Genomic DNA, 13468 nt, shown 5'->3' on the forward strand with positions numbered 1-13468 from the left:
ACTAAAATGAAAACTCCATAAGAAGCTTTTCCAGGGCACCTGGGTGGTTCAGTTGGTTGGGTGTCTGACTCTTGATTTCGGCTCAGGTCATGATCTCATGGTTTTTAAGATCGAGCCTGCATAGGGCTCTGGATGCCAGCCTGGATCCTATTTGGGATTCATTCTTTCTCTCTCTCTGTCTCTCTCCTCTCTCTCTTTCTCTCTCTCTCTGCTCCTCCCCTACTTGTGTGCACATGTGTTCTCTCATTCTCTCTGTCTCAAAATAAATAAGCTTGAGAAAAAAAAAAGCTTTTCCATTTTACTATTACCTACAACCAAACTGAATGCCTGGCAGAGAAGGTATTCAATTTATAGTTACAGAATGAAAAGAGAAGGTCTCATAATTCTTGGTACTGATGGAAAATATAAACAGAGTAGAGAAATGAATGAAGTGTGGAACTATGGAAGTCAAAACTGGAAAGCTATAGCCTTCGGGTGCCAATTACTCAAGCATTCAAATTTGAATTAAAGGGAGTAAAAACCTTTGGATGGGGTAAATTTAAGAAGTAGTGCTGGGGGTATTTCTAATTTACAATGGTTCATTTCCTAATTTACAGTGGAAGATTTTGTAAAAAGCAGAGTCAATAATGCATTCTATCCAAACTTCTTTTCTTTTTTAGCAAATTATTTAGCACACTAATGAAAACGTTTCTTTTTTTAAAAACGGAGATATAACTGATGAAACATTTTATTAGTTTCAGGTGTACAACATAATGATTCAATATTTGTTATATATTGTAAAGTAATCAAAATAAGTCAACATCTATCACCATATACAGCTACCAACATTTATTCCATTTGTGATGAGGACTTTCAAGATCCACTCTCCTAGCTAATTTCAAATACGCGATACAGTATTACTAAGTATAGTTACCATGCTGTACATATGTCCCCATGAGTTTTATTTACTTCCTCCATTTTGCCTCCCCCTACCTCCAGGCAACCACCAGTCTATTCTCTATATCCATGACTTTTTTTTTTTTTTTCTGGTTTGTTTTTTTAGATTCTGCACAGAAGGGAGATCATATAGTATTCAGCACTATTGATAAAAGCATTTCTTGCCTATTTTGACAGTAACACAAAACTTAGTGCACCTGAAGTAAGGTCATTTTGTGGGAGAATCTCTATGTATCATTTAACCTAGGTGAACCCGTGGCTTTAGTTTCATGGAGACAGTATGATGGTGTATAAGGACTAGAGAATTTAGAATTATAGAAATGTCTAGAATAGAATTATTATTCATTACTAATCAGCCCTCTAATTCCAGAAAAGTGGACCTCATAAAAGTTAGTTTCTCCCTCTATAAAATGAAGTAAGTCCAGATCTCTGGATTTTCTTGAGATTTAAATGAGATAATTCATTGGGAAATTGCAAGCAATTGGTGTCACTTTCCTTATTTTCTTTCAGGGAGAAATCTGTATTTTCCCTTTGGAATCAGAATTTAAAAATAGTACCTTTAAATCATCATGCCTTCTATGTTTTCAAAAAACAGCCAACATGGGCAGAAATACATGCACAAACAAGCTCTCTCACCTTAGCTCTCCTCTCCCTGTCAGCTGGGGTGTCTGTCCAGATCGATCGATCCCCAGATTTCTCATCGGCTCGTCTCTTAAAAGTTCTGGGCCCAAGACCAAAGTCTTTCATTTCTGGAGGAAGCTCAGTCATCCATGACTCTCTTGTAATTGGTTTGGATGAATTCTTTAAGAGAAGTAAAAAATCAAACAGTCAAAAAAAAAAAAGAAAAGTAGCCCAGAAAGTGTTTGTAAGATACTGTGTAAGTGGTCATGTTTCTCAATTGAGGTTTTAAGAGAAAGAATTTAATATAAAGGATTATATTTTGTCATATATGTTACAATTACCTCATCCAATTTATTGTTCTTTTGACTTTGTTATCTTTTGCCACACAGAAATTTTTAAATAGGCAAATCTGCCGGTCTTTTCCTTTTACAGCTTCTAGGTTACCTTGCTCCTAAGTTTTCTTTATACACATATTGCATATATTTTATTTATATTATTAATTATATTATATTATTTATTTATATTACTTATATACGTAATGCATATATTTTCTTTCATCTCGATTTTAAAATTTAGATTTTTAATCCATTTAGCCAATTTCTCAGAGTATAGTATATTTAAAACTTACATCATCTCCTCTGGTCAGTTTTTCTTTCATTCTCTGGGCCCTTTTTTCAAACTCTGTTGTGACGCTGTAGTTAACTGGTCCTTTTGCAGGCATGGGTCCAACAATGTCCTCATCTTCACTGCTATCTGTTTCCTTTTGAAATAAGACATTGCCTTTAAACCAGGAGCAGAGCTATAGGTTATAGAAAACGATCCTAAAATACTTAAAATTTCACTGCAACGGATTACTTAGAGACAATAAGACAAAAACGCAAACAATGTATTGCTGGCTAATCACTGAGCAATGAGGACCTTTTCCTCGCCTAAAATCATTGTTGCACCATGTGCTAACTAACTTGGATGTAAATTATAAAAAAATAAATAAATTATAGAAAAAAATACTCTCACGGTATCAGTAGTGAAGGTGTTAAGAATAACAACAATGACGAGAGCTATTATAAGTTGAAAATGTTCTGACTTAATCCTCACCAACAACCCTCTAAGACAAGGATAACAACCTGCATGATACTGACATGAAACTAAGCTCACCCAGGCGCCAATGGCTCTTGCCTTCTCTCTCTTGCTCTCTTCCCTCCAACCACACTGGACTTATTTTAAAAAAAAAATTTTTTTTTAATGTTTATATTTTTGGAGAGTGAGTCGGGGAGGGGCAGAGAGAGAGACAGACACAGGATCTGAAGCAGGCTCCAGGCTCTGAGCTTTTAGTACAGAGCCCAACACGAGGCTCAAACCCACGAACTGCGAAATTATGACCTGAGCCGAAGTCAGATGCTTAACTGACTGAGCCACCCGGGTACCCTCACACTAAACTTCTAAAGCCCTAACTTTCCTCCTCTCTACATTGCTTTCTCTTCAAATAAGCTATCTGTGCTTTCTGGAACAATCTCTCCTGCCCTCTGCTGAGACATCTCCAACTCATCAGTCTTCAGTTTAGACATTTTCTCAGAGACAAAGACTTTTTCTCATTTCTTTAGGTTAGTTTAGATTCCCCTGTCATGGTTCCATAGTATTTTATCTCACCCCCTTTTTTTATTTTATTTTATTTTTTAACGTTTATTTATTTTTGAGACAGAGAGAGCATGAATGGGGGAGGGTCAGAGAGAGAGGGAGACACAGAATCGGAAGCAGGCTCCAGGCTCTGAGCCATCAGCACAGAGCCCGATGAGGGGCTCAAACTCATGGATGGTGAGATCATGACCTGAGCTGAAGTCGGATGATCAACCAACTGAGCCACCCAGGCGCCCCTTGTCTCACCTTTTGAATCACTCATAATGTTAGATGTTTGTGTAATGTCCATATTCCCCACTACCCTGCAGGTTGATTAGTGTGATTATCTGGGACTATGTCTAACGTACTCATTCATTCAACAAATACTTCCGAATGTCCCCTATGGAGAAGACAAAATCTCCGTCCTCAACATTCTAGTGGGGAGAGGTCAACAATAAACAGAAAGAAGCAGTAACAGATGGTATCTGAAGTGCTGACAGATGCTATGGAGAGAATTAAAGGCCGGAAGGAGAGACGAGTAAAGGGAAGAGGAGATAGTAATTTTGAGCTAGGAGGTCAGAAACGACCTAAGGTGACATTCCAGCCCAACACGGAAGCTCTGAGAGGCAAGCCACATAGATATCTAGGTGAAGACCACTCTGGGGAGACTTTGCAGAAATGAACAGTCAGGGGCAGGAGCCTGCTGGGCGTAAGTGAGGAGGTACAGCAAGGAGCACAGTGTGGTCAGATTGACGTTAAGAGAGAAAATCACGGAGCTCAAGGAGACGTTACAATGTGTAGGGCTCTAGTTTTAATTTTATTAAAAAACTTTTTTAATATTTATTTAATTAAAAAAATATTTATTTACTTTTGAAGAAGAGAGAGACAGAGCATGAGTGGGGGAAGAGCAGAGAGAGAGGGAGACACAGAATCCGAAGCAGGCTCTAGGCTCTGAGCTGTCAGCACAGTGTAATGGCTCTGTTTATTGTTTTTATTTTTCATTTTTCTTAAGTAATCTCTACGTTTCACATGGGGCTCAAGCTCATGACACCACAATCAAGAGTCGCATGCTCTACTGAGCCAGCCAGGTGCCCCAGGGTTTGGCTTTTATGTAGAGAGAGGAGGAGCAGTGTGATAGTTCTGAGTGTGAGTGACACAATCTGACTTCATTTTACCCAGGCTGCTCTAGCTGCCGTGTTAAGAGGAGGTAACAGAAAAACAAGGTTTAAAATATCAAGATCGATAAACAGATGAACTGTGATTTGACTTAGACTAGGGGAGGAGCAGAAATGGTTGGACTGTGGATGTCCTTTGAAGGTGGGAGCAACTAGACTTGTTGACACTCATTCCTATGACCATGTGCCTCATACACTGTGGTAGGTACTCTCTAAGTAGCTGTTGAAGGAAGGAGTAAATGACTCTGAAGTTCATGGTCTTAACCACTGCATTATATTTTCCTTGGTAACAGCCACAGTGTAACTGCTCAGTTCTCAATAGAGATGAACATCCAGGAAGTTACTACAGAATAACAGACTGAAGAGGTGATCTAAAGCATTAAGAACTGGGCTTAAGGGGCACCTGGCTGGCTCGGTCGGGAGAGCAAGTGACTTTTTTTTATTAAAAAAAAAACAACACTTTTTTAATGTTTTTTTTTTTTTTTTTTTCAATTTATTTTTGAGACAGAGCATGAGCAAGGGAGGGGCAGAGAGACAGGGAGACACCGAATCCGAAGCAGGCTCCAGGCTCTGAGCTGTCAGCACAGAGCCCGACGCAGGGCTGGAACTCACGGACTGGGAGATCATGACCTGAGCTGAAGTCGGTTGCTTAACTGACTGAGACACCCAAGCGCCCCGAGAGCAAGCAACTCTTGATCTTGGGGTTGTGAGTTTGAGTCCCTTGTAGAGTGTAGAGATTACTTAAAAGTAAATCTTTAAAAATAAAAAACTTAAAAAAGAAAAAACAAAACAAAACTGGGTTTAAGCTTTGGCTTTGATTAGTGCAAAGTGTGCAATCTTGGGTAAGTTACCAAATTTCTCTGGTTTTTAGTATCTGTCAGATGGCGGATAATATCTATTTCATAAGGTTGCAGAGAAAATAATATCCATATATGGGGAAAAAGCATTACAAATTATAAAGTACTCTACAAATCTCAGCTATTGGTAAGGACCAGGCCTCTAATAAGAAAACAGCTTTCATACTTGACTCTAAAATCATTGACCTATTTTTTCATAAAATCATTTAACCACCAGCTTTGTTAAATACGGGTACCAGAGATGGATGGATAAGAACTAATCTCAAGGTAGACCATTATCAAAAAATTCCTCAGCTGTCTTTTTTTCAGGTCAAATCACCATGATTCCTTAAACTTTTCATCATGTTGTATTTTCTGGCACTGTAAACATTGCCTTCAAGGATGAGAAGCATGAATAGATCACATTCTGTCAACATGTAACTGCCTTGTTATTTTTTTATAACATCTCATTTCTGTGACAAGCTTCTGATTTAGTATACCTTATAATCCTAGATTAATGTGGATGCAACTGTGTGACTGCGTATTAGTTACATTTGAGCCAAATGATTACACAGTTATTACTCTGCAAAGTCTTGAGTTTGTTACATCTTATGCTTTAATCAAAAAATTTCCAAACCTCATAGTTGAAATATGATGATACTTGTTGTCCTGGATCATCTCGGCCTTTGTCACTTTTCTGAGTAGATTTAATAAAACCAGGTGGTAATGCAGGACCTATTATAGGCCTGAAAAATAAAATGTACCTTTAACATTCTCCCTGATTTTCAAAAGCAGTTTTTAGAATAAGCGTTCACAAAAAAGAAAAAGAAAAAAAAAACCAAGTACTAACAAATGTTGAAGATGAGAATTTCATGTAACATATTATTTGTATTTTATGACCCAGTATTTTTCTATAGTATCTTAAAAAAATACAATTTTCTCATTTTTATTTTCTATTTTAGTCAATGCTAAGATACTAAACCAGTAATTCTCAATGGCAGTGATGTATATCACTTCCTAAAAGAACTCCATTAAATAAAAATAGTATTTTTTAAAAATCCTTATTAAGAATTAAAGCCTGTGAAGATATTTTTCTATTTTGTGCCTCGGCTTTCAGTTTTGATATTCACTGACCACTGACAGGTGCATTAGGCGTGTTATAGTTATAGTCAGAACTCCTTAAGTATAAATTGAGTTCTAAGAACATAAACGGTGCATGCATACAGAGATGTCGGCAATTTATGGTTACATGTGCCACGGGAGTATACAAATCTGAACACTGTCCTCACTATGGAAGTGCACAAGAATGAAAAGTCATTTGAGACCTACAGACAAAGGAAAAGGTGCTGTGCTAGCCACATTTCAACCAGAGCACTTTTCTGTTTCCTTCAAACAACCCCTAAGTCATTCCATTTTCTGGGTGAGCAAAATAAGGCCCAAGGACACCACACACTAGCAAGTGTCAGTGCTGGCGTTTGAACCCTGGTCTCCTCGAGGCCAAAGTTCATTTTCTTTCAAGGGGACCTATTGCTACATTTCTGAGGGAACTGACATCAGTCCAAATGGGAGAAGTGCCTAAAATCTGGGGCTTACAAAGAGAAAGCCTTACTTCAGGGAAAAAATAACAGAGACAAGATATTTTCTACTCTCTTTCATACTTTACGTTTCTTAATTCTTTCTTTCATACCAATGTTTTCCCCAGAGATGTCGCTGTACCAGTATTAACAAGCAAGATGGCAATGAAGTCCTAAGCTGGCTTTTCCAGGTTGCACTGTGTTCAATCAGAGCCTCACAGACAGGCTTCCTAGCAGAGGAAAATTGGTACTGACTCAGAAGGTCTGGGTTCTGATCCTGGCCATTTAACAGCCAAATACAACTCTCAAGAAAGACATTGCTGTACTTCTAACAATGTGCTTTCTTGAAAGGAATGTTATGACCCAGTGGTTAGCAAATTTTCTGTAAAAGGCCAGAGAGGACATTTTAGGCTTTGAGGGCCATATATGGGTCTCTTAGGCATGCCGGTCTTTGTTTTTTAGATGACCCTTTAAAGATTATTCTTGGCTTGGTGGCATACAAAATCAGGCAGCAGAGAGTCTAGCCTAATTTCCAAAAGGTCCAAAGTTAACATGAAAATTGGAGCTGAGAGATAGGATTGTAAAGTTTGAATATAAAATATACAATAATTGGGGCGCCTGGGTGGCTCAGTCTGTTAAGCATCCGACGTCGGCTCGGTCACGATCACGCAGTTTGTGAGTTCGAGCCCTGTGTTGGGCTCTGTGCTGTCAGTTCGGAGCCTGGAGCCTGCTTCGGATTCTGTGTCTCCCTCTCTCTCTGCCCCTCCCCCACTCACACTCTCTCTCTGTCTCAAAAATAAATAAAAAAACCACATTAAAATATACAAGTCTTTTTGACTTGTTCTTGCATACTGGTAACAGTGCTCTGAATTATAAACAAGGTGGTGTGCAATTACATATTCAGCATTAAAAACTTTATAATTCTGAGAAGATAGGAATCAAAACTTACTATATGCTTACCTGGAGCCAGGCATCACGTAAGAGGCGCGCGCACACACACGCGCACACACACACGTATGTGCATGTATGTAAATATGAAATCTCAATCATCACAATTTTGAAAGGTACGTGTTGTTATCCTATTTTTCAGATGGCAATTCTGAGGTACAGAGAAGTTAGTCAAATTGTTTAACGTGGCACACAGGAATTGTTCTTTCTGTCACCAAATAACTAAGAAAGCATCTAATTTTAAAGGTAAATACCAGGATTCCAGCCCCAGGCCTACTGCTTACTATGTGTGCAACCTTATCTATTTAAGAAAAGGGCGAAGAGGGATAATGCTGCACTCAGTCTATCACAGAGCACTCTTGTGAGCATCAACTAAGGGATGTGGAGGTTTCTGATAAACTACAGAAGTGTTTATAGGCATGTAAATAATCATTTTTGTTAGAGGAAACAGTTACTTTCCCCTATGCGTTTCAAATGTTCTATAAATCTGTAAGTTAAAAAACAACTTTGGACAGCACTTTATTGAATCAACAAACACCTACTGAAATAGTTGGAAAAGACTGGCCTGAAACACTACACATTGTCACCTGGGAGGAGAATCATCCTGCTTTTTAAATCCGGGAGGAAGAGCTGGTCCAAAAAACCCTTCATCATCATCGTCATCATCCTGAGTTCTCCTCTGTTTTCTAAAAACACAGTAGTACAACGTTACACAAATTTTTTTCACGGAGAATTTTAAGTTTTAAAGGAAGCATTAACTCCAACTAGTTGTATGAACACTGAAACAATAAATTCATCTTGCCCAATGAGAACAAATGGACACCACAGTTGATCTTATATCAACCTTTTCCTGGAATTTATTTTTGGCCTAAAATAGTGCCATATTTTCTATGGCAGTAGTTTTCTATATTTTCTATAGCGTTAAAGATTCCACTTTACTGAGGTTTCAAAGAGTCTACTTGCTGAATGTTTTTGAGCAAAAAGTTTGACGTTAGCTTTTTATCTCATGCAGGAAGTTTTAAGTTGCTAGTTCTGTCTTATCTTTAAAACGCATCAAAAAACCCTTGCTACCCAATACTAAACAAAAATTCCACTTTTCTTTACATGGACCCATGGCAAGGAAGGGTAGTTAGAAGGAAATCATTCATTTACTTAAGCAAAAACCGTACACTGCATAAATAATTTCTAAAAGAAATCCTATGGCTCATCTAGAATATGTATTTAGACACTTCAGTAATACCTTAAGAAAAAATCTTTTAGATAAGAATTTAATTGAAATCCTAGATGTCTCCACAACTATCTACTACAATAAATTTCCTTCTAGAAGGTGTAGTTCCTGACGAAATGCCATATGAAACGATTTCTTCCTGTGCTGTAAAAATACAGATATGGCATTCCTGACTATCTGTTCCAGCCAAAGTATACTAGGTTTGAAGCTTGGTTTATTTAAGTGACTGACCTTGCACTTGGACCAGTGTCATCTTCTTCAGATTCTTGATTTCCTTCTTCGTACAATGAACTACTGTCCTCATCACTGTCTGATGACTCTGAGCTACTGCTTTTATAATTGGGGGGTAAAGCTGGTCCTGCAACTATAGGAAATTTCTTGTTTAAGTCACAATTGGTCATAATTGTTGCAATTACGCATAACTGTGCAATTATGCATAAACTGTTTCAATGAACCCCTTAGCCAACACTTTATACTTTATTTTATATTTTTATAAAAGTATACATTTTATATTTTCTTACACTATACATCTTCCCAGCACTCGCTGGCTATTACTTATTGTGAACTTTTATCTCATTTGTTCCTGTTTTGTGCACAAAACAAATAAGGGAAGGGATTCAGATTAAAAATGGAAGGACTAGCCTTAGAAGAAGGTAGTGCACCTTTTCTATTGTAATCACAGGGAAGACAAAAAAGCTGAGCGAAGATTCAGGGAAGTTTTCAGGCATAGTGCAGAAAATAGAGTTAGTTCTTTTAAGATGGCATTTACTCTTCCAGTGAAGTAGAGGGAAAGACAGTCTGAGGAAGAAAAAGAGGCTTTTAAAAAACCATGGTTGAGATTAGGGAGAGAACTGCATGGGGAAACTGTCCGAGGACTGCTGGGCACAGCTGAGAACCCAATTAGGGAGGAGACCGTAATTTTTCGTAACATTAGCCTGTGGAGCTGTGAAGTTTTTTCTAGCAGCATTTGGAAGGCTGGATGTAGGCTCATGAGAAGGTAAACATTTGGAATGATCTAGAGCTGGGTTTTTGCCAGATGAGTTTAACAGAATACTGAATGGGTAAGGCAGCTGAAAACATTGCAAAAGAATGGATGAATTGATGGACTGTGAGGTCTACGTCAAATAGGGGCAGAAGCAATTAAAAGGAGGAGGCCAAAAAGGATAGAAGGCAGGGTCTGCAGAGCTCAATGAGGTTAAACAACAACAACTACAACAACGACAACAACAACAACAACAACAACAACAACAACAACAACAAAGTCTAACAAGAATAACTGAATGAGAATGATAAGGGGTTCTTGCTGAGAAAGAAACTTGAGTTTAAGTTTTCAGAGATAGAACAGAATCCAGTGTGTGATTAGAAATGCAGCTGAAATTCGTGGAGGTGATGGTCATTGCAGAGTCTGAAGTTGGAGTCAAAATAGCGAAGGCTCCACCTATTTTCCACAAGGCAGCATCTGGAGTACATGGACTGGTCTTGAGAAAACATCTCCACACCCCTCTCCCCGAGTTTTCTAATGACATGATCTCAGGGGACATTTCCCAGCATTCAATATTCCAAGGTATTTGAGTAAAGTTAATTTGTTCCATCTCAGACCTGTGTGCTCACTCCCTCTTCCAAACTCAGTGATCTCTTTCAGGAGGGTAGCTGAGTGTGAGGAACACAGGACAGATATCAGACTGGGTTCAAGAATCCCCTGCCTGAGAGCAATTCTGGTGCATGCTACAACACGGATGAACTCCAAAGACATTACGTTAAGTGAAAATGCCAGTCACAAGAAGATAGGTACTGCATGATTCCACTTACCTGAGAGACCTAGAGTAGTTAAATTTACAGAGACAGAAAGTAGAATGGTGGCTTCCAGGAACTGGGGGAAATGGGAACGGGAACAGGGACTTACTGTTTAATGAGTACAGAATTTCAATTTTGCAAGAAGAAAAGCATTCTGGAAATGGATAGTGGTGATGGTTGCACAATGTCAATGTACTTAGTGATGAACTGTACACTTAAAGGTGGTTAAGGTGGTAAATGTTATGTGTATTCTACCAGAATGAAAAAGAAAAAAACTAGATGCACATTTGTGGTCACATGATTTACAAAGAAAGTGACATTACAGTGCAGTATGGAAGGGAGGGTGATGGATCAATTAGAAACCTGTGAGGAAAAAAATAAATCTTCACCCCTACCTCACACCATATACAAGTATCAACTCCAGATGGACTGCAAATATAAACGTGAAAGATAAAACAGTAATGCTTGCAGGATAAAACAAAGGAGAATAATTCTGTAACCTCAGAAGAGGCAAAGACTACTTAAATAGGGTACAAAAAGCTGTAACCATAAAAGAAGAAAAACTAAAAATCAGAATGTACTGAAATTAAAAACTTCTGTTCATCAACACATACAAATGAAGTGAAAAGGCAAGCCACAGAATTAGAGGAGATATTTGCAACATGCATAACTGAAAAAAATGACTTGTCCAGACTACATAAAGAACTCAACAACAAAAAAAACAACAAAGAACTCAACAGGCCAGTAAGGAAAGACAGATCAGTGGAAAAATGAACAAAAGACTGATTTTAGCAGTATGTACTAAAGCTGAATGTAGACATATCCAGTGATCCAAAAATTTCAAAAGGAATGCAACATGTATTCACTAAAAGGTAGAGCAAACATTAAAGAAGATAGAAATGCATGAAGAGTCTAAAAAGCATTTATTTGGCAAATACAAAGTGCCCACTCTGTATTAAGGCTAGAAGACCTGTAAGCAGATATGCTGACAAGTTATTCAAAAAAGTGTATTAAATATATGATGTAATTAAGTGGAAGAAAACCCTGTGGGGGAAAAAGAGGGCGTGACAATGCTTGGGAGAGTTTGGAAATGCTTCACTGAAGCCTTCGCTGATACTGAAGTTGGGCCTCGGAGGATGGGGTAGGAGTTCGTCAGGTATGTCAAAAAATGCAGAGTGGGGCCAGAAAGCTCCTAGAGAATTTAGAAACTGCGCAGTATTAAACTAGTTCAATACTGGGCTGTGTGTGTCAGGTACAATGACAGGAGGAGAGGCTAGGAAGGCAGGTCGGGGGCTAAGGAGCAAAGCATCCCCTGCAAGAGCCATGAGCACTGTTCGTCAGAAGGCAATATGGCACAGAGGTTAGGAGCACTGGCTGTGTTCTAAATTGGGCTCCACCATTTACCAGCCGTGTGATACGGGCAACAGCCTGGGCTTCAGTGCTCCCGTTTATAACGTGGAAATGATCATCTTTACTTCATACGGTTTCTAGGAGGATTAAATGACAATGTGTATCGATCGTTTGGCACAGGGTCCGGCCCGTTAACCGTTAAATGGGAATACATCTTCATTACAATGATTACCATTCCCCCCCCCCCCCCCCCCCCCGCTCGCCCCGTTCCAGCGCCACCTCCCCGCTACCGCTACCGCTAGAGAAGCAAAGTTAGCTCCGGTCCTCCTCGCCCACTTGCCACTGCTCCACCGTTTCAGGCCTTAGATCTCAATTCCGAGAGTGGGGCCGGGCCAGAAAAGGGGCGGACAGGCCTGGCGGGCAGCGTACACGCCGGCCGCTTACCAGGGCTGGGGTCTCGCTCCTCGTCCTCTGCTGTCCCGCGAGCCTTGAAGCCGGGCGGCAGCGCCGGCCCGATCAGATCCCTCGCCATCCGCGGTGGCGGACACCGGTCTAGCCTACAACCCTATCCACGCAGCGTCAAACCTACCCAAAAGGCAGCCCGGGATCCGCCGCAAACGGCAGGAAGTTTTTCCGGCGCCGACCAATGACGTTGCAGCCCGTGGTTGGCAGAGTCCTGTAATTCACGAGACCGGAAGTGACGCATAAGGCTTGCTCCATATTCGCATGCTAGGTTCCCTACCTGGCTGGAGGCATGGCCGAGCCTGCTGGTGATTTCGTGACTTCTAACGGGTGGCTTCCAGCATCCGAGCTGACCCCCACGTTGGGGCCTCTGAGAGACACTGCTTCACTGTCCGACAACTGGATGTTCTGGGCAATGCTGCCGCCGCCACCACCGCCTTCGTCGTCGCCTCCCGTACGAGGGTCAGAGCCTTCCTCAGAGAAGCAGCACCCCCAGGAAGCCCAGGCTCTCCCCGAGGCGCCTCCTCCCTTCGACGCCCAGATTCTTCCCGGGGCGCAGCCTCCCTTCGACGCCCAGTCCCCCCTTGATTCTCAGCCTCAACTCAACGGCCAGCCTTCCTGGAATTTCCAGGCTTCTACATCGTGGTACTGGAGACAGTCTCCTGGTGTTTTTCCTGGATATCAGAACACTCTGGGTGGGCTATTACTCCTTTCCTTACCGCCCCTTTACTTTTCTTCTTCCCTTCTTCCCTTTCCCACTTTTCCCTTTCTCTGCTTTTGATTCTGCCCTGCACTCTTGGGGGTCTGGTCAGTTAAGGTCTCACAATTTGTTCGACCGGAATGTTTGCTCTGATTGTTCAGTCTGTTTAGCCGCTGAGGAACTGGGAATATAGCAGTGAACGAAACATAGAAAAATCCTTGTTTTTATGT

General features: G+C 40.3%; 2 protein-coding genes across 6 annotated transcripts in view; one reads left to right on the forward strand and one right to left on the reverse strand.

Annotated features, from left to right (window-relative positions):
• The window catches only part of GPALPP1 (GPALPP motifs containing 1), a 34845-nt gene extending 21912 nt beyond the window's left edge, over positions 1-12933 (reverse strand). For all 5 annotated transcript variants that reach the window (XR_006197854.1, XR_006197839.1, XR_006197828.1 and 2 more), the window contains exons 1-6: positions 12521-12933; positions 9164-9296; positions 8292-8390; positions 5820-5928; positions 2186-2317; positions 1573-1737 (exon numbers count right to left, since the gene is read on the reverse strand). Coding sequence is in view for 2 of the 5 variants with exons in the window: in XM_042922400.1 (XP_042778334.1) it covers positions 1573-1737; positions 2186-2317; positions 5820-5928; positions 8292-8390; positions 9164-9296; positions 12521-12608 (726 nt within the window). In the remaining 3 variants the exon portion in view is untranslated. The remainder of the gene's footprint in view (positions 1-1572; positions 1738-2185; positions 2318-5819; positions 5929-8291; positions 8391-9163; positions 9297-12520) is intronic.
• Positions 12813-13468, forward strand: part of NUFIP1 (nuclear FMR1 interacting protein 1) — a 39522-nt gene continuing 38866 nt past the window's right edge. Inside the window, exon 1 of the mRNA XM_042922094.1 lies at positions 12813-13233. Coding sequence (XP_042778028.1) covers positions 12831-13233 — 403 coding nt within the window. The 5' untranslated portion in view covers positions 12813-12830. The remainder of the gene's footprint in view (positions 13234-13468) is intronic.

This window comes from Panthera leo, chromosome A1 (genome assembly GCF_018350215.1).
Source record: "Panthera leo isolate Ple1 chromosome A1, P.leo_Ple1_pat1.1, whole genome shotgun sequence".
NCBI lineage: Eukaryota > Metazoa > Chordata > Mammalia > Carnivora > Felidae > Panthera > Panthera leo.